The following is a 23,442-nucleotide window of genomic DNA, read 5'->3' as shown; positions in this document are numbered from 1 at the left end:
GAGGGAATGTTTCTGTGGGGATGAGGGGGATGTGTGGGATCGCTTGAAGGAGGGAATGTTTCTGTGGGGATTAGAGGGATGTGTGGCATCCCGTGAAGGAGGGAATGTTTCTGTGGGGATTAGAGGGATGTGTGGAATCCCTTGAAGGAGGGAATGTTTCTGTGGGGATCAGAGGGATGTGTGGGATCCCTTGAAGGAGGGAGTGTTTCAGTGGGGATTAGAGGGATGTGTGGGATCTCTTGAAGGAGGGAATGTTTCTGTGGGGATTAGAGGGATGTGTGGCATCCCTTGAAGAGGGAAATGTTGAAATGAGGATGAGGGGGATGTGTGGGATCCCTTGAAGGAGGGAATGTTTCTGTGGGAATTAGAGGGATGTGTGGGATCTCTTGAAGGAGGGAATGTTTCTGTGGGAATTAGAGGGATGTGTGGGATCTCTTGAAGGAGGGAATGTTTCTGTGGGGATTAGAGGGATGTGTGGGATCCCTTGAAGGAGGGAATGTTTCTGTGGGGATTAGAGGGATGTGTGGCATCCCTTGAAGAGGGAAATGTTGAAATGAGGATGAGGGGGAGTGTGTGGGATCTTCTGAAGGAGAGAATGTTTCAATGGGGATGAGTGGGATATGTGGGATCTCCTGAAGGAGAGAATGTTGAAACCAGGACGAGGGGGAGTGGTGCGATCCCAGGCTGCTGTAACTGTGTGAGTGGAGCGCTCCCAGCAGAACAGGCTGGCTCCTGGTTCCCTTGTGCGGGATTTGAAGGCAGCGAGCGCTGAGGAAGGAGCAGAGCTTGGCTGGGCAGTGTCTGTGTGCGCCGCAGCACCGAGGGGCGGCATGGGACGGGACGGGAAGGATTCTTGGCCGGGCTGCGGAGGAGCAGAGCCAGCCGTGAGTCACCGCAGCCACCGCAGAGGTTGGGTAAGAAGCGCAGCAGCACAATTGGAGCAGCGCCGTGACCTCAGAGCCGAGCCGTGTATTTAAGATCTGGCTCGCAGATGTTGCGGGAGGCTGGGGCAGCGCAGAGCGGCCGGCAGAGGCACAGAGGACACTGCCAGCCCCGGGATGCTCGCACCGCTGCTGCTCTCTGCCCTGCTCTGCCACCGGGCTGCAGCCTGGGGCCTCGGCAAGGATGGCGTGCTGCACAACTCCATCTGGCTGGGTAAGAAACCTCCCCTTATCGCCCATCCTGGGGGCGGCATCGCTGTGTGTGCCCGGCAGGGAAGGAGGGGAGGATGGCGTGCTGCAAACTCCATCGGGCTGGGTAAAAAACCTTCCCTCATCACCCATCCTGGGGGCAGCATCGCTGTGTGTGCCCAGCAGGGCAAGGAGGGCAGGATGGCGTGCTGCAAACTCCATCTGGCTGGGTAAAAAACCTTCCCTTATCACCCACCCTGGGCTGCAGCATCGCTGTGTGTGCCCAGCAGGGCTAAGAGGGCAGGATGGCGTGCTGCAAACTCCATCGGGCTGGGTAAAAAACCTTCCCTTATCACCCATCCTGGGGGCAGCATCGCTGTGTGTGCCCGGCAGGGCAAGGAGGGGAGGATGGCGTGTTGCAAACTCCATCTGGCTGGGTAAGAAACCTTCCCCTCATCGCCCACCCTGGGGGCAGCATCGCTGTGTGTGCCCGGCAGGGAAGGAGGGGAGGATGGCGTGCTGCTAACTCCTTCGGGCTGGGTAAGAAACCTCCCCTTATCGCCCATCCTGGGCTGCAGCATCGCTGTGTGTGCCCAGCAGGGCAGGATGGCGTGCTGCAAACTCCATCGGGCTGGGTAAGAAACCTTCCCCTCATCGCCCATCCTGGGCTAGAGCATCGCTGTGTGTGCCCAGCAGGGCAAAGAGGGCAGGATGGCGTGCTGCAAACTCCATCGGGCTGGGTAAGAAACCTTCCCCTCATCACCCATCCTGGGCTAGAGCATCGCTGTGTGTGCCCGGCAGGGAAGGAGGGCAGGATGGCGTGCTGCAAACTCCATCGGGCTGGGTAAGAAACCTTCCCCTCATCACCCATCCTGGGCTGCGGCATCGCTGTGTGTGCCCAGCAGGGCAAGGATGAGCACCCAGCAGCACAAAACTCAGCTGGGCATTGACACACCAGGGTTTAGCTGCACTGAAATTCATTGAAATCGCTTTATCTGAACAGCAGCCGTCCCCTTTTACGAGCTTACTATGGGTACATTTTCACTGAAGTGCAAGAAAAGTATTTATTTATTTATTTATTTATTTCATCTGAATGTATTTTCCTGCAGGAAAAGAAAGTAAGTTATTTATTTATTTCATCTGAATGTATTTTCCTGCAGGAAAAGTTATTTATTTATTTATTTATTTATTTTAAAAGGTAATTATAGAACGTTTCAATCTGAATGTATTTTCCTGTAGGAAAGTTATTTATTTCTTTAAAAAGGTAATTATAAAATATATCATCTGAATGTATGCTCCCGCAGGAAAAGTTATTTATTTTAAAAAAGTAATTATAAAATATATAATCTGAATGTATGTTCCTGCAGGAAAAGTTATTTATTTATTTTAAATGGTAATTATAGAGCATTTCATCTGAATGCAAGTTTCTGTAGGAAAAGGTATTTATTTTTTTAAAAAAAGTAATTATAAAATATACCATCTGAATGTATTTTCCTGCAGGAAAAGTTATTTATTTATTTATTTATTTTAAAAGGTAATTATAGAGCCTTTCATCTGAATGTATGTTCCTGCAGGAAAACTTATTTATTTATTTAAAAAAAAATTATTAAATATATAATCCGAATGCATTTTCCTGCAGGAAACGTTATTTATTTATTTTTTAAAAAATTATTAAATATATAATCCGAATGCATTTTCCTGCAGGAAAAGTTATTTATTTATTTTAAAAGGTAATTATAGAGCGTTTCATCTGAATGTATGTTCCTGCAGGAAAAGTTATTTCTTTCTTTAAAAAAGTAATTATAAAATATATCATCTGAATGTATGTTCCTGCAGCAAAAGTTATTTATTTCTTTAAAAAGGTAATTATAGAACGTTTCATATGAATGCATTTTCGTGCAGCGGGAGGTAAAGTGAAAACTGCCTTCATTAAATAACAGCGGCTTTGTTTTGAGGGAAAAGGAGCCTGAAAAGAAACATTTGCCAAAGGAATGAATTGCTTTCTGCAGGAACATACTTCCCATGCCTGGGGTCCTGCATGTGAAGCGAAATGATGTGGAAATAACAGTGATAACATTTCCTGGCTCTCTGGCAAAGCGCAGAAACGGGGATGTTTGGGCTGTGCGCGTCCTTTGGGGAAGGTTTCAAAAGGGCAAGACAGAAATGCTGTGGGAAGGTTTCTGGTACCTCCAGAGGGTCTCCAGAGCTCTGAGGGCTCTTTTATAGCTCCCTGTAATTATCCATTGCAGCAGAGAGCTAACTCAGCCCAGAGCCTGCCAGGGGGTGCCAGAATCAAGGCACGCACCGAGGGCTCTGTTTTCCACACAAATGCTTCCAAATCCCCCATCCCTGTAGAATGCTGTGGATTTCCCTGAGGATTTCCAGGAATCCCTGGAGCTGGCAGTGCTCAGGTGTCTCATGAGCCACCACCACGGGGCTCCAGCCCTGTTGGAGATTTTTTCAGAAATGGCTTGGAAGGCAGCTGTGAGGAGCAAATTCTCACAGCCAGTTTCTGTAAACAGCAGAAGTTCTCAGGTTGTTTTTAATTACAAGTAAAAGTGACAAACATGAAGGCCTTGAGAACCTGGCATACCAGAGTTCTCAGGCAGCTTTCTCATAACAAGTAGATATTCTATCTTTGGCTGTTTTGGGAAAGCAAAAATAATTTTGAGAACCCAAATCTTGGTATTGGAAACATAAGGAGGGGTTGGTGTGTTATCTCTAACCTATTGTGAGCTCGGGTTTGCAATATGCATGAACTTAATTAACACAGTTATAAAAAGTGATTGAGTGAATAAAAGGAGTCAGATGCTGATCAAGAAAGATGGGTCTCTCCCTCCATCTTCAATCCAGCCCCTCTCAGAGGGGCCTGCAAAGCACCAGGAGCACAAACGAGGCACAGAAAGGATCTTTTTCCATTTGGCTGCTCTTTTGGTTTGGAAAGGCAGGTACCTGCTAAGGAAGGCAGGAGCCTGCCCTGAAATGGAGAATGTAAACCCCCTCCCTCTGAATTGCTATAAATTTTAAATTTAGGGGCTCTCAGGCAAAAAATAGGGGAGCAGGAAATAACAATAAGTTATATATAGTTATATAAGTTTTATGTGTGTGTGTGTATATATATATATATATATATATATATAAAACATATATGGTTATATGTTTTTATAACTTATATGTATATATAATAAAAGTTATATATATGAGTTATATAAGTTATATATCATATATATGTTATATAGAACTAATATAAGTTATTAAGGAATAACAAACAAGTTCTTTAATAGGGAAGAAAATAGAAGGAAAAATAAACAAATATATAAAAATTATATATATATATATATATATATGCATATATGCTATGGGTTTGTGGAGGAAAAAGATAAAACATAAATTTTCCTGAATTTTGGGTTTGGTTCTTTATCAGAAAAGAAGAAAAGCAAAGCTCAGATGTCACTGTGCATCCCCAGCTTTTATTCCACTGATGCTCGAGCACAGGGAGACTGAGGGTGGGGTGACTTCCTTTACTATTCAAGTTATTTTATTTTAAATGCAAAGAAGCATGAACTGGATGGCTGTGAATTTGCCAATTTTATCTTCATTTATATACAGAGTCGCTGAATTCCATTGGTGATTGAATTAACTGCACTCTGAGGTTCATTTCATTTAGTAAACTAAGCCAACAGTGACAGAGTCAGAACCCAACCTGACACCCTGTGGGTCAGGGTGGTGGCAGCAGTGCCATTGGAATTGTGGCTCAGCCCTCCTGCAGTGTCAGGGCTGGTTCTGCTGGAGCAGGGATCCTGGAGAATCCCATTGGAATTGTGGCTGCAGAGCCCCTGCAGTGTCAGGGGTGGTTCTGCTGGAGCAGGGATCCTGGAGAATCCCATTGGAATTGTGGCTGCAGAGCCCCTGCAGTGTCAGTGTGGTTCTGCTGGAGCAGGGATCCTGGAGAATCCCATTGGAATTGTGGCTCAGCCCTCCTGCAGTGTCAGTGTGGTTCTGCTGGAGCAGGGATCCTGGAGAATCCCATTGGAATTGTGGCTGCAGAGCTCCTGCAGTGTCAGTGTGGTTCTGCTGGAGCAGGATCCTGGAGAATCCCATTGGAATTGTGGCTGCAGAGCCCCTGCAGTGTCAGGGCTGGTTCTGCTGGAGCAGGGATCCTGGAGAATCCCATTGGAATTGTGGCTGCAGAGCTCCTGCAGTGTCAGGGCTGGTTCTGCTGGAGCAGGGATCCTGGAGAAAGGTGCAGTGTCCCTCTGAAGATCCAGGGGAAGAGGAGGCAGCTGCTGCTCCTCTGGGCAATCCAGTGCAGAAGCCGTGCTGGGGTTCCAGAATCTCCACATTATATCCAGGCAGGAATGCTTGGCTGGTGTTCCAGAACCCCCAGATTGTATCCAGGTAGGAATGCTTGGCTGGTGTTCCAGAATCCCCAGATTATATCCAGGCAGGAATGCTTGGCTGGTGTTCCAGAATCCCCAGATTGTATCCAGGCAGGAATGCTTGGCTGGTGTTCCAGAATCCCCAGATTGTATCCAGGCAGGAATGCTTGGCTGGTGTTCCAGAATCTCCAGATTATATCCAGGCAGGAATGCTTGGCTGGTGTTCCAGAATCCCCAGATTGTATCCAGGCAGGAATGCTTGGCTGGTGTTCCAGAATCCCCAGATTGTATCCAGGCAGGAATGCTTGGCTGGTGTTCCAGAATCCCCAGATTGTATCCGGGTAGGAATGCTTGGCTGGTGTTCCAGAATCTCCAGATTATATCCAGGCAGGAATGCTTGGCTGCTGTTCCAGAATCCCCAGATTGTATCCAGACAGGAATGCTTGGCTGGGGTTCCAAAATCTTCAGATTCTATCCGGGTAGCAATGCTTGGCTCCTCCCTCTGGGCTCACATCTCCCAATGGGATGCTGCAGTTCTTATCAGCCATGCAGGAACATTCAATAGCTGTTATCAGCAGATGTTTTATCAGCCCTGCAGTGATATTCAATGGCCTGTTATCAGCAATGTCCCCCCAGAGGGAGGAGTGATTGTGGAAGAGATAAGAAAATTGCTCTTTTAGTGGCTCCTCTTCCCCCCAAAGCTCCGGCCCTGCCTGTTGTGCCTCACAATTCCTGAGGCTGCTCAGGTGGGGAGGGCTCCAGCAAAGAGCAGCCTGGCAGCTCCAGGCTCCACCTCTGCTGCTCAGAAATTTGGGATAACAGCCATCATTTCAGCAGTTTCATGAACTGAAGGCAAATCTTTTAAAATGCTTTAAAATGGAGCAACTGTGTGCTAATTGGAATGCATCATAAAATTCTGTTTGGCTACGCCTCCAAGCATTTAGCAGGAGAGTAAATAAAAATAAACCAGGGGGTAAAAAACCTGATGGCTTTTGCTAAGTAAACAAACCAAAATAGAAATGCACCATCTTGTGTAAGTGCAGCAATAACGTTACCGAAATGAACCTCAGAGTGCAGTTAATTCAATCACCAGTGGAATTCAGCGACTCTGTATATAAATGAAGATAAATTTGGCAAATTCACAGCCATCCAGTTCATGCTTCTTTGCATTTAAAATAAAATAACTTGAATAGTAAAAGGAGTCACCCCACCCTCAGCCTCCCTGTGCTCGAGCATCAGTGGAATAAAAGCTGGGGATGCACAGTGACATCTGAGCTTTGCTTTTCTCCTCTTCTGTTAAAGAACCAAACCCAAAATTCAGGAAAATTTCCATTTTACCTTTTTCCTCCACAAACCCATAGCATTTATATATATAATATATATATATTTATATAATATATAAATAAATATTGAATATATAAATATATAATATGTATAGTTCATCTTATATATTATATATCATATATATTATATATACATGACTATATATTAATATATAATTATGTATAGTTACATATCTAACTATATGTCATATATCATAAATATGATAAATATCGATGACATGATGTATATAACAGATACATTATACATGTACAAAGATATTAAAATATTATATATATATATACATGGTTTTAATACTTTTTATGTTTTATATGTATATATATAAACATATAAAATCATATATAAACATATAAAATCATATATAAACATATAAAATGTGTTTACATATAACATATATAAACATATAAAATCTTGAATTGCTGTCACTCTGCAACGCTCCTTTTACCTTTCACCTTTTTCCTTTTGCCTTTTTCCTTGTCCCAAAGCCCCTCTTGCTCCTGGGGCAGAGCTGCTGCCCTGTCACCTCCTTGGGGACGTGCTCCTGGTGCCCCTGGAGCTTTGCTGCTGCTCCTTTTTGCCCCCATCCCGTTGTGGGCAGGGGTTTTATGCCCAGCCTTGCCCAGATTTGCTCCTGGGCCCATCCCAGAGCCAGCTCTCAGCGCTGTGGGATTTCCCAGGCCAGCTGCTCACAATTCCAATTCCTTTCCCATTCCCACTCGCTGCCTCAGGGGGGTTTGGGGGCAGCACCAGCCCCGTTTGGTGAAGCTCTCTGAGCAGCAGAGGCCCCTGCCAGGAGCTCTGCGTGGCCACCCTCTGCTTAAAAGCGAAATATTCCTCTTTATTTAGCATTTAGCACAGGTCTCGTGTATTTCAGGTCCTTTATTGGCCAAGTTTCGTGACCCTGTCCTGGCAGGGTCCTGCTGTCCCTGGGCTCCAAGGAGGCATTTTGGGAAGTGTGACCCCTGGCCCTGTGGCACGTGCTTGTGCTTGCCAGAAAAATCAACATTTCCTGCGGGTTCATCCCCAGAGCTCACCTCCACGAACAGCAATTCCTGTCCGTGTGGGCACGGGAGCACAGCCAGAGCCATAAATAGGGAAATGAGGAGTTAACCCTGCTCTGCCCCAGCTCCGGGGCTGGTGCTGAGTTTATTCCCTGCTCAGTTGAATTAAGGAGGGAAATGAGGAGTTAACCCTGCTCTGCCCCAGCTCCGGGGCTGGTGCTGAGTTTATTCCCTGCTCAGTAGAATTAAGGAGGGAAATGAGGAGTTAACCCTGCTCTGCCCCAGCTCCGGGGCTGGTGCTGAGTTTATTCCCTGCTCAGTAGAATTAAGGAGGGAAATGAGGAGTTAACCCTGCTCTGGCCCAGCTCCAGGGCTGGTGCTGAGTTTATTCCCTGCTCAGTAGAATTAAGGAGGGAAATGAGGAGTTAACCCTGCTCTGGCCCAGCTCTGTGGCTGGTGCTGAGTTTATTCCCTGCTCAGTCGAATTAAGGAGGGAGAGGGGGGAATATTGCCAGAGCAAGATCCCATCAGTTAATTGGGATTTGTGTCACTGACTGGGACACCCAGAGCCGGGGCAGGATGTGTGTGTGGTCTGTTTTCCCAATGTTGCAGAGGAATAAAAGGGATTGCTGCCTTTAATACAATGAAATAAAAGGCTGGTTGCTCCTCACGGGGTGGAGCTGCTGCTGCTGCTTTCAGCCTTGCAGACTCTGTGAAGGGCTGACCTCCCCAGCAATATGTCCATTCTTTGCTGTTTTTCTGCCAGGGTCAGGATTAAATGTGTGAGATGGGACTCAGGTGTTTATCAGTTCTTATCTATTTTACAGTCTCACAAACCCTGAGTTCCTCAGAACTTCACTCTGACACACTAAAAATGGAGCTGTGTCTCTCTCTACAAGATAGAGTAGATAGTGTCTCCCCTTTTTCAAGGATAAACTGTCCAATTAAGAAATGGACACCTCAATTATTTTCAATTTAACCCAATAACCAATCACTCATGGCCTGCAATGGGGACTTTTTATCCAATTACACAAAACCACCCAAACCCATGGAGAAGGAGAAGGTAAAGAAGGAGCAGCCTCCACCCCAAACCCTCCACCTTGCTCTATATACATTAATTTATTCTAAACCCTTAAACTCTGAGTTTCCCCCCTGTGCTATCACACACTTCTATCCAAACCCCACACCCACAATCCCAGTTCCATCATTCCATTCTGGAAGCTTCTCCACAGCCTCAGGTCAGTGCAGTGTTCTCCTGGGGGTCAGTGCCTGCCAGCACAGAAATCTGAAATTCCCAGCACAGAAATCTGAAATTCCCAGCACAGAAAATCTGAAATTCCCAGCACAGAAATCTGAAATTCCCAGCACAGAAAATCTGAAATTCCCAGCACAGAAAGGCTGAAATTCCCAGCACAGAAATCTGAAATTCCCAGCACAGAAAATCTGAAATTCCCAGCACAGAAAGGCTGAAATTCCCAGCACAGAAAGGCTGAAATTCTCAGCACAGAAAGGCTGAAATTCCCAGCACAGAAAATCTGAAATTCCCAGCACAGAAAGGCTGAAATTCCCAGCACAGAAAATCTGAAATTCCCAGCACAGAAAGGCTGAAATTCCCAGCACAGAAAGGCTGAAATTCCCAGCACAGAAATCTGAAATTCCCAGCACAGAAATCTGAAATTCTCAGCACAGAAAGTCTGAAATTCTCAGCAACCAACAGCAATATTCTGGAAAACCTGAAAAAATTCCAGCAGTAAGTGTGGGGAGATACCTTTAGAGTGATAAGATCTGGAAATAACACTGCCAGGTGAAAAAAAATCAACAAAAAAATGGTGAGATCTCAGTGGCAGCTCTGAGAGCTCAGGGAATACAATCTGTGGTTTCCAATCCCCTTCCCTGGGCTCTGCAAGGATCAATAATGGGCATTCCAGGCTTCCAGGCCAATGATTGATGTTTTTCATGCCCAGAAATGAGAACAAACTCTTGCAAAATTTAAAACTTTAAGAAGTTTAAAAAAAAATAAAATTAAAACTTTCAGAAATTCTTCAGAACTTTTGTCCCCAGTCCTTGTCCCTCACACTGTGCTTTAAAATCTTCAATGTGTTGAATTCTCTAAGAAAATCAACACAATTTTCTGTGTCTCAGACATTTCCAGGACCATTTCTTGCTGCCTTCTGCAGATCCTTCCCCAGTCTGATAAACACAGCAAACATGGGAAAAAAAAATCATCCCAACTCTTTAAATTGTCATCTGACAAACGTGGGAAATGGATTTACAGAAAATTAAATTACGTTTATAGTGTATTTTAATTAAGAATGGTTAGCTTGTAATTATAATAATGTGAGTTATAACATCTGCGTTGTCTCACCCTTCTCATGAGACTAAAAACAGAATAAAAGTTTTTAAAATGCCTCTGAGCCAGAAAATGAGAAAAGGGCATAATCCAACAAGAAAGAGTAAAAACATAATTTATACATCGAGCAAACGATCAGCTTTTTATCATCCGCACCTGCAAATACGAATTTACAATAAAAATGAAAATATTTGCAGAGCCTGCAGGCAGGCCCGGCTCTGAGCTGGCTCCTGGGGGACTCAGGGATTCCCAACCCAACACTCCCAGCCCTGCACACACACACTGAGCTGATTTATCTTGATTTCTCATGGGCTCGGCCATGACAGACTGCTGAGTGGCTGACAAGTAACACTTCCTGTGAATAAATCAAAAGTCATGCTTCTGCTTTCCTGCTTTGCTTGCTTTGAGCCATGCAGATTTCCCGGTTTGCCAACCTAAACCAAATATTGGGGTGGCTTTGGCTCACGCTTCAGGTTTAGATACCAAATGTTTTTCCAACACAGCCCCCAAAAAACCATTTTCCACCAGTTTAAATGGTGTGTCAGTGGGTGTTTGGCCAATCCCAAAGATATTTTAAAGCTGTGTGAGGCACGTTTATGGGATCATCCCAAATAATTGGGTTCTGGTGGAGGCATGGGAACAGTGGTTCCTCACCTTCCCAAGGCATCTTCTGAGCCTCAAGAATTGCAGATCCTTGGCTCCCTGTCCATGGCCTGTTGTGTAAAATTGAATTATCCAGGCCAAGATCCATCTTTAGTGAAGGATGCTACTCCCTGGCACAGTATATTTAAAAATCAGGCCTCGTGAATGAATTCCTATGAATAAATTCTTAATTAAAAAGGAGTTTTAGTACCAGAAGATGCCACAGTGCCCCAGCTGTGGGTTGCTAGGCTCCTTCAGGAAGGTTATCCCATGGCAGTGATATTCCCAGGGATATGGTAAATATATGGTATCAGCAACAAAATTTATTTTTTTGGGCACAAAACCCACCCTGGCAAACACCATTCTGTGTCTATTAAGGGCTCTCACCATTCCCAACCACAATTTTTTTAAAACCCTCCCCTAACCCAGCCAAAATCACCGACCCCAAGCGCGTCCCTAGAAAACACATTCTTTATTTTTATGCTGCAAATAACTACTGTAAAAATCCTGCTTTCCTGATTTCCCCAGCCACGTTGCAAACAGCCATTCCTCTCAGATTCTGCTAAACACAAGTGAGACCTAAACAAAAAACCCCTCAGATGAGACGTGCAGATTGCTGCTGAGACAGATTTCCATACATATGGCACCAGACAAGCTCGACATGCAAAGATTGTAAAACTTGCAGCAGCTTCTAGGTTTCCTTGGAAAGCTGTTTTGTCTCGGGATTGCCGTGGCAAAGTAAAAAAAATAACAAAGAAATTGCTTTAATTTTCCGTGCAGCAGAAATGTCAGCCAGCGATTGTTGTGGCCCTGCCCTCCGTGACACACGCTCAGATATTTTTATTTGACATTTTCCCCCCTTTCATTGCTGCCTCCCCTCTCTCCGAGTAGCTGTGATTTCACTTCTCTGGAGATTCCAAACAAAGCTCGGATTCATCACAGGAGGATGCTGTGGGAGGGATCCAGGAGGGTTCCCCTGAGCCAGGCAGGACCACAGGGCTGGGGGTGCTGCCCCAAACTGTGCCCAAAATGTCCCAAAACTGTTCCCAAACTGGCCCAAAACTGGCCCAAACTGTGCCCAAACTGTCCCCAAACTGTGCCCAAACTGGCCCCAAACTGTGCCCAAACTGTGCCCAAACTGTGCCCCAAACTGTGCCCAAACTGACCCCAAACTGTGCCAACGGCCCAAACTGGCCCAAACTGTGCCCAAGAGGTGGCCCAAATGTGGCCACCAAACTGTTCCCAAACTGTGCCCAAATCCTGTGCCCAACAATGTCCCAAACTGTGCCCAAACTGGTTCCTAAACTGTGCCCAAACTGTGCCCAAACTGTGCCAAACTGGACCCCAAACTGTGCCCAAACTGATCCCAAGACTGGTCCCCAAACTGTGCCCAAACTGTTCCCAAACTGGCCAAACTGTGCATTCCAAACTGTCTGTTGAGTGTTGTGCACAGTGTGCCTCGATGATGACCTAAAGTGTTCTCTGTCCAACTTCATCTAATTTGGATTCTGTGATTGTGGGATTCTGTGGGATTCTGGGATTCTGTGTGATTGTGGGACTGTGTGGGATTGTGTGATTCTGGGATTCTGTGTGATTCTGGGATTCTGTGTGATTCTGTGATTGTGTGATTCTGTGATTTTGTGATTCTGTGACTCTGATTCTGTGTGATTTTGTGATTCTGTGTGATTCTGTGTGACTCTGTGATTCTCTGTGATTGTGTGATTCTGTGTGATTGTGTGTGATTCTGTGATTGTGTGATTCTGTGTGATTCTGTGTGATTCTGTGTGATTCTGTGACTGTGTGATTCTGTGATTCTCTGTGATTCTCTATGATTCTGTGATTCTGTGACTGTGATTCTGTGTGATTTTGTGATTCTGTGGGATTCTGTGATTCTCTGTAATTCTCTATGATTGTGTGATTGTGTGATTCTGTGTGACTGTGTGATTCTGTGATTGTGTGATTCTGTGACTGTGATTCTGTGGGATTCTGTGATTCTGTGGGATTCTGTGATTCTGTGATTCTGTGTGATTCTCTATGATTCTGTGATTGTGTGATTGTGTGATTCTGTGTGATTCTGTGATTCTGTGATTCTCTGTGATTCTCTGTGATTCTGTGATTCTGTGTGATTCTGTGATTCTCTGTAATTCTCTATGATTGTGTGATTGTGTGTGACTCTGTGATTGTGTGTGATTGTGTGATTCTGTGTGATTCTCTATGATTGTGTGATTCTGTGTGATTCTGTGTGATTCTGTGTGATTCTGTGTGATTCTGTGTGATTCTGTGATTCTGTGACTGTGATTCTGTGATTGTGTGATTGTGTGTGATTGTGTGATTCTGTGATTCTGTGTGATTCTGTGTGATTCTGTGATTCTGTGACTGTGACTCTGTGATTGTGTGATTGTGTGTGACTCTGTGACTGTGTGACTCTGTGTGACTCTGTGACTGTGTGACTGTGTGATTCTGTGATTGTATGATTGTGTGTGATTGTGTGATTCTGTGATTCTGTGTGACTGTGACTGTGTGACTGTGTCACTCTGTGACTGTGTGATTCTGTGTGACTGTGTGACTCTGCGTGACTCTGTGACTGTGTGATTCTGTGACTGTGTGACTGTGTGTCACTCTGTGACTGTGTGATTCTGTGTGACTGTGACAGTGTGACTGTGTGTCACTCTGTGACTGTGTGATTCTGTGTGACTGTGACTCTGTGACTGTGTGGCAGAGGCACGAGCTGACGCCGTGTCCCTGTGGGTGTCCCCGCAGAGCGCGCGGCCGGCGTGTACCACCGCGAGGCGCGCTCCGGCAAGTACCGGCTGACGTTCGCCGAGGCCAAGGCCGTGTGCGAGTACGAGGGAGGACACCTGGCCACGCTGCAGCAGCTGGAGGCAGCTCGGAAAATAGGTCTGGAAAGCACAGGGGGCTCCTCCTGAGGGGGCTGGGTGGGAGTTGTCCTTTCTGTCCCGAGCTTTGGGGCTCTTTGGAAACTCTGTGGGGTTTTGGTAGGGAGCAGGAGGAGTGCCAGGGTGTCCCCACCAGGAATTCCCAATGTCCCATCCATCCCTGCCCTCTGGCACTGGGAGCCATTCCCTGGCTCCTGTCCCTCCATCCCTGTCCCCAGCCCCTCTCAGCTCTCCTGGAGCCCCTTCAGGCCCTGCCAGGGGCTCTGAGCTCTGCCTGGAGCCTTCCCTTCTCCAGCCATCATCCACAATTCCATGTGCTGCTCTGGCCCAGCATCAGGATTTGGGAGGCACCATGGGGAGAAGGCAGGGAGGGGTAAGAAAAGGAGATTTTGGAACAATTATTTTGCTGCATTTTGTCCCCAGAGAGAATCCCCAGTTCTTGGAGCTTCTCCGTGGCCTCCTCAGGACTCGCTCCAGAGCTTCTCTGTGCCAGGGCCTGCCCACCCTCCCAGCCAGGAATTCCCAATTCCCAACAATTCCCAATGTCCCACCCATCCCTGCCCTCTGGCACTGGGAGCCATTCCCTGGCTCCTGTCCCTCCATCCCTGTCCCCAGCCCCTCTCAGCTCTCCTGGAGCCCCTTCAGGCCCTGCCAGGGGCTCTGAGGTTTTCCTGCATCCTTCCCTTCTCCAGGGGAACATTCCCAGCTCTCCCAGCCTGGCTCCAGCCCTGGGAGCATCTCCCTGACCTCCTCTGGACTTGCTCCAACCACTTTTATTTTGTCTGCAAGGGAATGAGTTCTGTGCTTGAAGAAAAAAGCGAGAGCTCCCCTGCATTTCCAGCTGATTCCTAAGTTCTTCATTCATTCAGAGCACTGCGAAAACAATGGAAAATATCCTCCACTCCAGACATTTTTTCACTCTGCTGTTGAGTCAGGAGCTGGCTCCCAGCAGCAGCACATGTGAAAAGGGCACTTTTGTTTCTTCTGAGGAGCTCTGAGCCGTGAGATGCCACAAATATGTTCCAGCTCCTCTCCATGAAAACATTGGATGGGTCTCTACAACATTGCATTCTTTGGCTATTGGTGTTGAGTTCCCAGCCACAAAATGCATTAAGGGGATCTTTTTGTTTGGCAAGAAATCCCCGAGGCATTTCAGGTATTTAAATTTAAATTGAAAGTGTTTTAAGCAAATGCTTGGGGATTTTAGCCGTCTGTAGTATTTTATTTATTTTTAGAACTTAATGCTGAGAATTAAGTACTGGGATTGAGTAAATTTGTCTGACTTCAAAAGGGAAACAGAAAACACCCTTGGAAAACTCATCCAATGGCTAATTTGATTACAAGTGCTGGTAGAGCACTTAAACCTGACTGTGCAGTCCATCTGCATTTGATTTGGGGCTTCAGATGAGGAACCAGTAATCACATTGTGGAGAACAAGATTCAGTTTTACCCTCTGCATTTAAAATTATCCTTTCAACGTCCTGTTCTCCCCTTTAGCTCGATTTCCATCAGGCCAATCACACCAACTTGGTGCAATAAGAGCAGCCCAGTTCTGACCATTTTCTGCCTCCTTTGCTGCAGGTTTCCACGTGTGTGCTGCCGGCTGGATGGCCAAGGGCAGAGTTGGCTATCCCATAGTAAAAGCTGGAGCCAACTGTGGCTTTGGCAAGACTGGGATTGTTGATTATGGGATTCGCCTCAACAGGAGCGAGAGGTGGGACGCCTACTGCTACAACCCCAACGGTGAGGAGAGCCACGGGGCTGTCCTTCTGTCCTCTTCTGTCCTTCTGTCCTCTTCTGTCCTTTCTGTCCTCTTTTGCATTTAGCCCAAAATTTATCTGAATAATCTGAGGTTTTCTGCCCATAATCTGAGGTATTCTGCCCAAAACATGCTAAATTTAGGGTTAAACCTTTTTTTTGGTCTGAGATGGAGCAGCTCTGAAAATGAATGCCCTGCCTGGGACTGGCATTCTTAGGAGGATGTCTAGGGAGAACTGGGAGGATTTCTAGATTCCAAGGTATTGTTCCCTGGAGGTGTGGAGGAGGCCTGCAGTCCTGGATCCCTCTCCTCTTCTTACAGCCTGCCACTTTCTGCCATGCCCAAAATTTATCTGAATAATCTGAGGGCTTTCTGCCCATAATCTGAGGATTCTGCCTGCAAAAGGGTAAATTTAGGGTTAAACCTTCTTTTTTTGGTCTGAGATGGAGCAGTTCTGAAAGTGAATGCCCTGCCTGGGACTGGCATTCTTAGGAGGGCTGAGCAACCACGGGGCTGTCCTTCTGTCCTCTTCTGTCCTTCTGTCCTCTTCTGTCCTCTTCTGTCCTCTTTTGCATTTAGCCCAAAATTTATCTGAATAATCTCAGGGCTTTCTGCCCGTAATCTGAGGATTCTGCCTGCAAAAGGGTAAATTTAAAATTTAAGGTTAAACCTTTTTTTTTTTTTTTGGTCTGAGATGGAACAGCTCTGAAAGTGAATGCCCTGCCTGGGACTGGCATTCTTAGGAGGATTGTCCTAGGGGAGAACTGGGAGGAATTCCTAAGGAATTCCTAAGGAGGAATTGTTCCCTGGGAGGGTGGAAAGGAGGGCCTGGCACAGGGTGCCCCTGGATCCCTGGCAGTGCCCAAATCCAGGTTGGATGGGCTTGGAGCAGCCTGGCACAGCGGGAGATGCCCCTGCCATGGCAGGGGTGGGATGGGATGAGTTTCAGTGTCCCTTTCCATTCCACACCATCCTGTAACTCTGTGGTTCTCCGAGTGAAACTCCCACCAGACCAGAGTTCCAGCAGCACTGACAAGAACCCAGCAGAGCATTCCTGGTGTCCCTTCAGCCATCAGGGAAGGCAGAGGTGGCCCGGGCAGGGCAGCAAAGCTCAGCCTGGCCCTGCTGCTCGCCATGGCAGGCTCCCAGGCCGGGCCGTGACGTCTGCACAGCTGTGCACATTTTGTTTGTGCTCCCAGGGCTGGGGCTTGTTTGTGTTCACCAAATAGCTCTGTGGGGTGGGGGCCCTGCCAGATGTTCCACACGGAGCTGCAGGGACGCTCCTGCCCTCGGAATTTCGGCGTGGGGCCGTTCCTTTGTCCGCTCTGGGCCACGGGGAATTGCTGTCCGGTTTGGTCAGAGCTCCAAAGGAAAGCAGAGCTGCCAAAAGTGCAGAGCCACGAGCCTGCAGCCCTGCAGGGATTGGTGTGCAGGGGCTGTCAGCAGGCAGGACACGAGCAGCTGAGGGGACAGGGACAAATCCCGGACAGAACTGAGCCTGTGCTCTGCTCCAGGAGGCCAAAGAGGGCAGGAGGAACTTGTGGAAGGGTCGGGGTGTTTGAAGTGTCCATCCCACCCAGCAGTGATCATGGAATGGTGGAATGGGCTGGGTTGGAAGGACATTAAAGGCCATCCAGTGCCACCCCTGCCGTGCCAGGGACACCTCCCACTGTCCCCGGCTGCTCCAGGGATCCAGGGGCTGCTCTGGCAATCCCAGCCCAGGCAGGAATTCCCAATTCCCAATGTCCCATCCATCCCTGCCCTCTGGCACTGGGAGCCATTCCCTGGCTCCTGTCCCTCCATCCCTGTCCCCAGCCCCTCTCAGCTCTCCTGGAGCCCCTTCAGGCCCTGCCAGGGGCTCTGAGCTTGCCTGGAGCCTTCCCTTCTCCAGACCCTCATCCACAATTCCATGTGCTGCTCTGGCCCAGCATCAGGATTTGGGAGGCACCATGGGAGAAGGCAGGAGGGTAAGAAAAGGAGATTTTGGAACAATTATTTTGCTGCATTTTGTCCCCAGAGAGAATCTCCAGTTCTTGGAGCTTCTCCGTGGCCTCCTCAGGACTCGCTCCAGAGCTTCTCTGTGCCAGGGCCTGCCCACCCATCCCAGCCAGGAATTCCCAGTTCCCAACAATTCCCAGTGTCCCATCCATCCCTGCCCTCTGGCACTGGGAGCCATTCCCTGGCTCCTGTCCCTCCATCCCTGTCCCCAGCCCCTCTCAGCTCTCCTGGAGCCCCTTCAGGCCCTGCCAGGGGCTCTGAGCTCTGCCTGGAGCCTTCCCTTCTCCAGGGGAACATTCCCAGCTCTCCCAGCCCTGCAGCAGCTCCTGACTCTCCAGCAGCTCCAAGTCTTTATTGTGTTGCAGCCCCTGAGCTCTCCAAGAGCTGAGCTGAGAAGTTCTGGGCTCATGGATAATGTACAAACTCAGGGGGTTAATTGGAATAATCCATCTCAGTGCTCCTAATTCCTGTGCCCTGAATGCCCTGACACAGCACCTCCCTCTCCCCAGCTCTAAACGGGGATAAATCCTAAATTCAGGCAGGAATTCCCAGTTTGGTCAGCCCCCCTGGCAGGGAGCTGGCAAAGTCCAAATGGCCACTGGATCAGAGCAGGAGTGGTGTTATCCCAAAGGGAATGTGGAGCAGCAGGAACAGCAGGGCTGTGATCACGGGCTGGTTTTTGTTTGAGACACGCTTGCAAGGGGTTTTTGAAGAAGAAAGGATGAATGTGAGTGTCAGTGTGATGTGCAAGTACAGCTGTAAAGCTGCAGAGAGCCAGAAATCCCAAATGCCTCCCACATAAAACACAGCTCTGGCCCCAAAGCCACTGAAGGCAATGAAAGCTTTTCCTGTGAGTTCAGTGAGGTTTGGATCACGCCTCTTGCTTCCAAAATAGCTCCTTCCAAAATCTGGGTGTCTGGGTTTGGAAAGCCAGGTATCTGCTAAGGAAGGCAGGAGCCTCCCCTGAAATGGGAAATGTAAACCCCCTCTCTCTGAATTATTGTAATTTTGAAATTAAGGGGGGGGCTCTCAGTCAAAGATATGGGAATAGGAATAACAGTTATTTGCTAGGAAAATTTAAAAAAAATTATAAATGCAATAATAAAAAAAAAGAAAAAAGAAAATTAACTACTGCCAGAGTCAGAACAGAACCCTGTGTGTCAGGGAGGTGTCCCAGCCCGATCCCTCCTGCAGTGCCAGCTGTGGCTCTGCTGCAGCAGGGATCCTGCACTAGGGGGGAGTTTTCCTCTGCAGCTCCAGGGGTGATGGAGATGGGCCTGGGCTCCTCTGGGAATGCAGGGGGCACAAAGCTGCTCCTGTGGGAATGCAGGGGGCACAAAGCTGCTCCTGTGGGAATGCAGGGGGCACAAAGCTGCTCCTCTGGGAATGCAGGGGGCACAAAGCTGCTCCTCTGGGAATGCAGGGAGCACAAAGCTGCTCCTGTGGGAATGCAGGGAGCACAAAGCTGCTCCTGTGGGAATGCAGGGGGCAGAGGCTGCTCCTGTGGGAATGCAGGGGGCACAAAGCTGCTCCTGTGGGAATGCAGGGAGCACAAAGCTGCTCCTCTGGGAATGCAGGGGGCACAAAGCTGCTCCTCTGGGAATGCAGGGGGCACAAAGCTGCTCCTGTGGCAATGCAGGGGGCACAAAGCTGCTCCTGTGGGAATGCAGGGGGCACAAAGCTGCTCCTGTGGGAATGCAGGGGGCACAAAGCTGCTCCTCTGGGAATGCAGGGAGCACAAAGCTGCTCCTCTGGGAATGCAGGGGGGGCAAAGCTGCTCCTCTGGGAATGCAGAGGGCACAAAGCTGCTCCTGTGGGAATGCAGGGGAGGCAAAGCTGCTCCTGTGGGAATGCAGGGCAGCACAAAGCTGCTCCTCTGGCAATGCAGGGGGCACAAAGCTGCTCCTGTGGCAATGCAGAGGGCACAAAGCTGCTCCTGTGGGAATGCAGGGGGCACAAAGCTGCTCCTGTGGGAATGCAGGGGACACAAAGCTGCTCCTCTGGGAATGCAGGGGGGGCAAAGCTGCTCCCCTGGCAATGCAGGGGGCACAAAGCTGCTCCTCTGGAATGCAGAGGGCACAAAGCTGCTCCTCTGGGAGTGCAGGGGGCACAAAGCTGCTCCTGTGGGAATGCAGGGCAGCACAAAGCTGCTCCTCTGGGAATGCAGGGGGCACAAAGCTGCTCCTCTGGAATGCAGAGGGCACAAAGCTGCTCCTGTGGGAATGCAGGGGGCACAAAGATGCTCCTGTGGGAATGCAGGGGACACAAAGCTGCTCCTCTGGGAATGCAGGGGGGGCAAAGCTGCTCCTCTGGCAATGCAGGGGGCACAAAGCTGCTCCTGTGGGAATGCAGGGGAGGCAAAGCTGCTCCTGTGGGAATGCAGGGCAGCACAAAGCTGCTCCTCTGGCAATGCAGGGGGCACAAAGCTGCTCCTCTGGCAATGCAGAGGGCACAAAGCTGCTCCTGTGGGAATGCAGGGGGCACAAAGCTGCTCCTGTGGGAATGCAGGGGACACAAAGCTGCTCCTCTGGGAATGCAGGGGGGGCAAAGCTGCTCCTCTGGCAGTGCAGGGGGCACAAAGCTGCTCCTGTGGGAATGCAGGGGGCACAAAGCTGCTCCTGTGGGAATGCAGGGGGCACAAAGCTGCTCCTGTGGGAATGCAGGGCAGCACAAAGCTGCTCCTGTGGGAATGCAGGGGGCACAAAGCTGCTCCTCTGGCAATGCAGGGGGCACAAAGCTGCTCCTCTGGGAGTGCAGGGGGCACAAAGCTGCTCCTGTGGGAATGCAGGGGGCACAAAGCTGCTCCTCTGGAATGCAGAGGGCACAAAGCTGCTCCTCTGGAATGCAGAGGGCACAAAGCTGCTCCTGTGGGAATGCAGGGGGCACAAAGCTGCTCCTGTGGGAATGCAGGGGGCACAAAGCTGCTCCTGTGGGAATGCAGGGGGCACAAAGCTGCTCCTGTGGGAATGCAGGGGGCACAAAGCTGCTCCTGTGGGAATGCAGGGGGCACAAAGCTGCTCCTGTGGGAATGCAGGGGGCAGAGGCTGCTGTGCTGTCCCAAACCTCAGATTGTATCCAGGCAGGAATGCTTGGCTCCTCCCCTGGGCACAGCATCTCCCCATGGGATGATGGAATTGGATCAGCCATGCAGGGACACTCACTGGCCATGGACAGAAGATAATTAATAATTAATGGCCCATGAACAGAAGATAATTAATAATTAATGGCCCATGAACAGAAGAGATCTCCTGGAGGGAGGATTGGCTGTGGAAGAGATAAAGAAAAACTTCCCCATGAACAGAGGATAACTGCCCCACCTCTGACAGATGGTGGTAGGATTCACCAAGTCATTATTTACATCAGATAGCTCATTATATTCAATGGACAAAGCAATAGCTTATTGTGTTTTATTGATACAAAATTAATGTCAATAATTCATTGGCAGGAATTTGTAACAAATTTTTAAGGCACGAATGCTGCTCACTAAGGCTGCAAATATCCCTTGTGTATCTATTTTATCAGTTTCCCTGCTAACAGCCTTGCTTTCTCCCTTGCTGTGGATAAATTAATATTTTATCAATTTCTTCTGCTGCTAACTCAGTTGTTTGGCCTGCAGAGCAGCTGCTAAGCCCATCCACAAGAATCTTTGTCGCTCTGGATGTCCCTGTGTGATTCCCTGCAGATCTCCAGCTCCAAGTGCCTGAAGAATCAAACCACGGCCAGAATTAAAACACCAACTCTCCCTGCTTTTACCTCCCCCTTAGGAAAAGAGTGTGGAGGAGTCTTCACAGATTCCAAACACGTTTTCAAGTCGCCAGGCTACCCGAACGAGTACGAGAACAACCAGGTGTGCTACTGGCACATCCGGGTCCGGTACGGGCAGAGGATCCACCTGCAGTTCCTGGAGTTCGACGTGGAGGATGACATTGCCTGCCAGGGCGACTTCCTGGAGGTCTACGACAGCTACGATGATGTCAATGGATTTGTGGGCAGGTAAAGTATATTTGATATGCAAATTTATGGTAAATTTGTACCCCCCTGCAGATTAATGCTGTTTATTAATTATAAATTTTAAAATTTATGTGATGCATGTAATATATAATATATAATATATATAATATATAACATATAACATATAATATATAATATATAATATATAATATATAGTGTATAGTGTATAGTATATGGTATACTGTAGTATATATGCCATCATATATATAATACATAGTATAATATATAGCATATTATAATATATTATAATATATTATAATATGCTCTATATTATACATACTATATACTATACATACTATATATTACAATATACAATAATTATTAATACTATATTAATAGCATTAGACTGTTATTGCTATATTAGCATTAATAATATGTAATGATGATGTAATAATGAAATAATATATATTATACTGTATATTGTAATAAATACTATATTATATATGGTATAATATATATACTGTATATATAATATATACTATATATTATAATATGCAATAGTTAATAATACTATATTAATGGTTGTTTATTATTATTATTATTATTATTATTATTATTATTATTATTATTATTATTCTACCATATATTATAGTATACTATATATTATCTATACTATATATTATAATATATTATATATTATATGGCATATATACTATGGTATAATATATACTATATATACTAGAGTATATTGCAAATAGAAATTATAAATACTGTAGTATATTATATACTATGCACTATAGCATGTTACATACTATATACTATATATCTATTATATATACTATAGTGTATACTATATACCATACATATTATAGTATATTACATACTTTAATCATCAGCATTTCCTTTTTTTCCAGGTTTTGTGGAGATGAGTTGCCAGATGACATCATTAGCACAGGTAAATTATTTGCACTCTTTGTGGGAACTGAAAAAAAACCTTAAAACCCACAATATATGTGACAAAAATTAAATGCCCCAAATATATCTGGAAAAAAAAGCTGAAATTAATTAAATTTTTTTAAATGGTAAAAAATTAAAATGAATTCATTAAATAAAGAAAATTAAAACCGCCAAAAAATATTTCTGAAAAAAACAAAATAGATGTGAAAACAATGAGAAACCCCCCCAAAATGCATGTGAAAGCCTCCATTTTTGTGCCCTAAAATGTGATTTTTCCTGCGCAGGGAACGTGATGACGCTGAAGTTCCTGACGGACGGCTCGGTGACTGCAGGGGGGTTCCAGATCCGCTACTCCGCCCTGGACACGCCTGCCCCGGCCAAAAACGCCTCAGCCCAGGGCAAAAACACCTTCCAGGCTGGGAAATTTGGGATTATGTGAGCACAGCTCCGGGCACGGAAAGGGGCTCTGGACTGAACACTGAAAAAAAAAAAAAATCAGATTTTTTTCTGACTTTTTTTCCATCTCTTTCTGAGATTTTTTCATTTTTCTTTCTGAGTTTTTCTCTTTGGCTTTTCTATGTTTTGTAATAAACTACACTAGGGAATAAATTATAAGATATACTTACATGGATAATAGAGAATTATTTTTAGAATACAAGTACTGTAAAAATCAGAAGAATTCATTGCTACCAAAGACTTTAATATTTTTAATATAAACTGCTCCTTCTCCTCATTTCTTACACCACTTGAACAAACTTTTTGTGTGTCTGTCCTGATTATTTTAAAACTTAACAGGCTCTTCTCTCCTTATTTCCCTTGATTTCCACCTATTTATATTTTAAACTTAACAGGTTCTCCTCTCCTTATTTCCCTTGATTTCCACCTATTTATATTTTAAACTTAACAGGTTCTTCTCTCCTTTTTTCCCTTGATTTCTACCTATTTATATTTTAAACTTAACAGGTTCTCCTCTCCTTTTTTCCCATTGATTTCCATTCCTATTTATATTTTAAACTTAACAGGTTCTCCTCTCCTTT

The 23,442-nt window shown here is 46.7% G+C and overlaps 1 protein-coding gene across 2 annotated transcripts; it reads left to right on the top strand.

Annotated features, from left to right (window-relative positions):
- Nucleotides 1-935: 935 nt before the first annotated feature.
- TNFAIP6 (TNF alpha induced protein 6) lies at nt 936-23,362 on the top strand. Of its 2 annotated transcripts, XM_064718320.1 has the most exons (6): nt 936-1,155; nt 13,604-13,741; nt 15,322-15,483; nt 21,262-21,490; nt 22,363-22,403; nt 22,690-23,362. In XM_064718320.1, the coding sequence occupies exons 1-6, from the start codon at nt 1,059-1,061 to the stop codon at nt 22,842-22,844; spliced, it is 822 nt and encodes a 273-aa protein (XP_064574390.1). In that variant the 5' UTR covers nt 936-1,058; the 3' UTR covers nt 22,845-23,362. The 2 variants fall into 2 exon arrangements, with proteins under 2 accessions (XP_064574390.1, XP_064574391.1); XM_064718321.1 differs by lacking the exon at nt 15,322-15,483.
- Nucleotides 23,363-23,442: the final 80 nt, after the last annotated feature.

This window comes from Zonotrichia leucophrys, chromosome 7, assembly GCF_028769735.1.
Source record: "Zonotrichia leucophrys gambelii isolate GWCS_2022_RI chromosome 7, RI_Zleu_2.0, whole genome shotgun sequence".
Classification (NCBI taxonomy): Eukaryota; Metazoa; Chordata; class Aves; order Passeriformes; family Passerellidae; genus Zonotrichia; species Zonotrichia leucophrys.
The sequence above is the reverse complement of the archived record's forward strand: the minus strand, read 5'-3'. Positions and strand labels throughout refer to the sequence as shown.

Excerpts from the sequence above, each read along its gene's own strand:
- TNFAIP6 (XM_064718320.1), top strand. The coding sequence starts at position 1,059 with ATGCTCGCACCGCTGCTGCTCTCTGCCCTGCTCTGCCACCGGGCTGCA. Across the intron at positions 1,156-13,603 it reads GCACAACTCCATCTGGCTGG|AGCGCGCGGCCGGCGTGTAC; the intron begins GTAAGAAACCTC and ends GTGTCCCCGCAG. Across the intron at positions 15,484-21,261 it reads CTACTGCTACAACCCCAACG|GAAAAGAGTGTGGAGGAGTC; the intron begins GTGAGGAGAGCC and ends CCTCCCCCTTAG.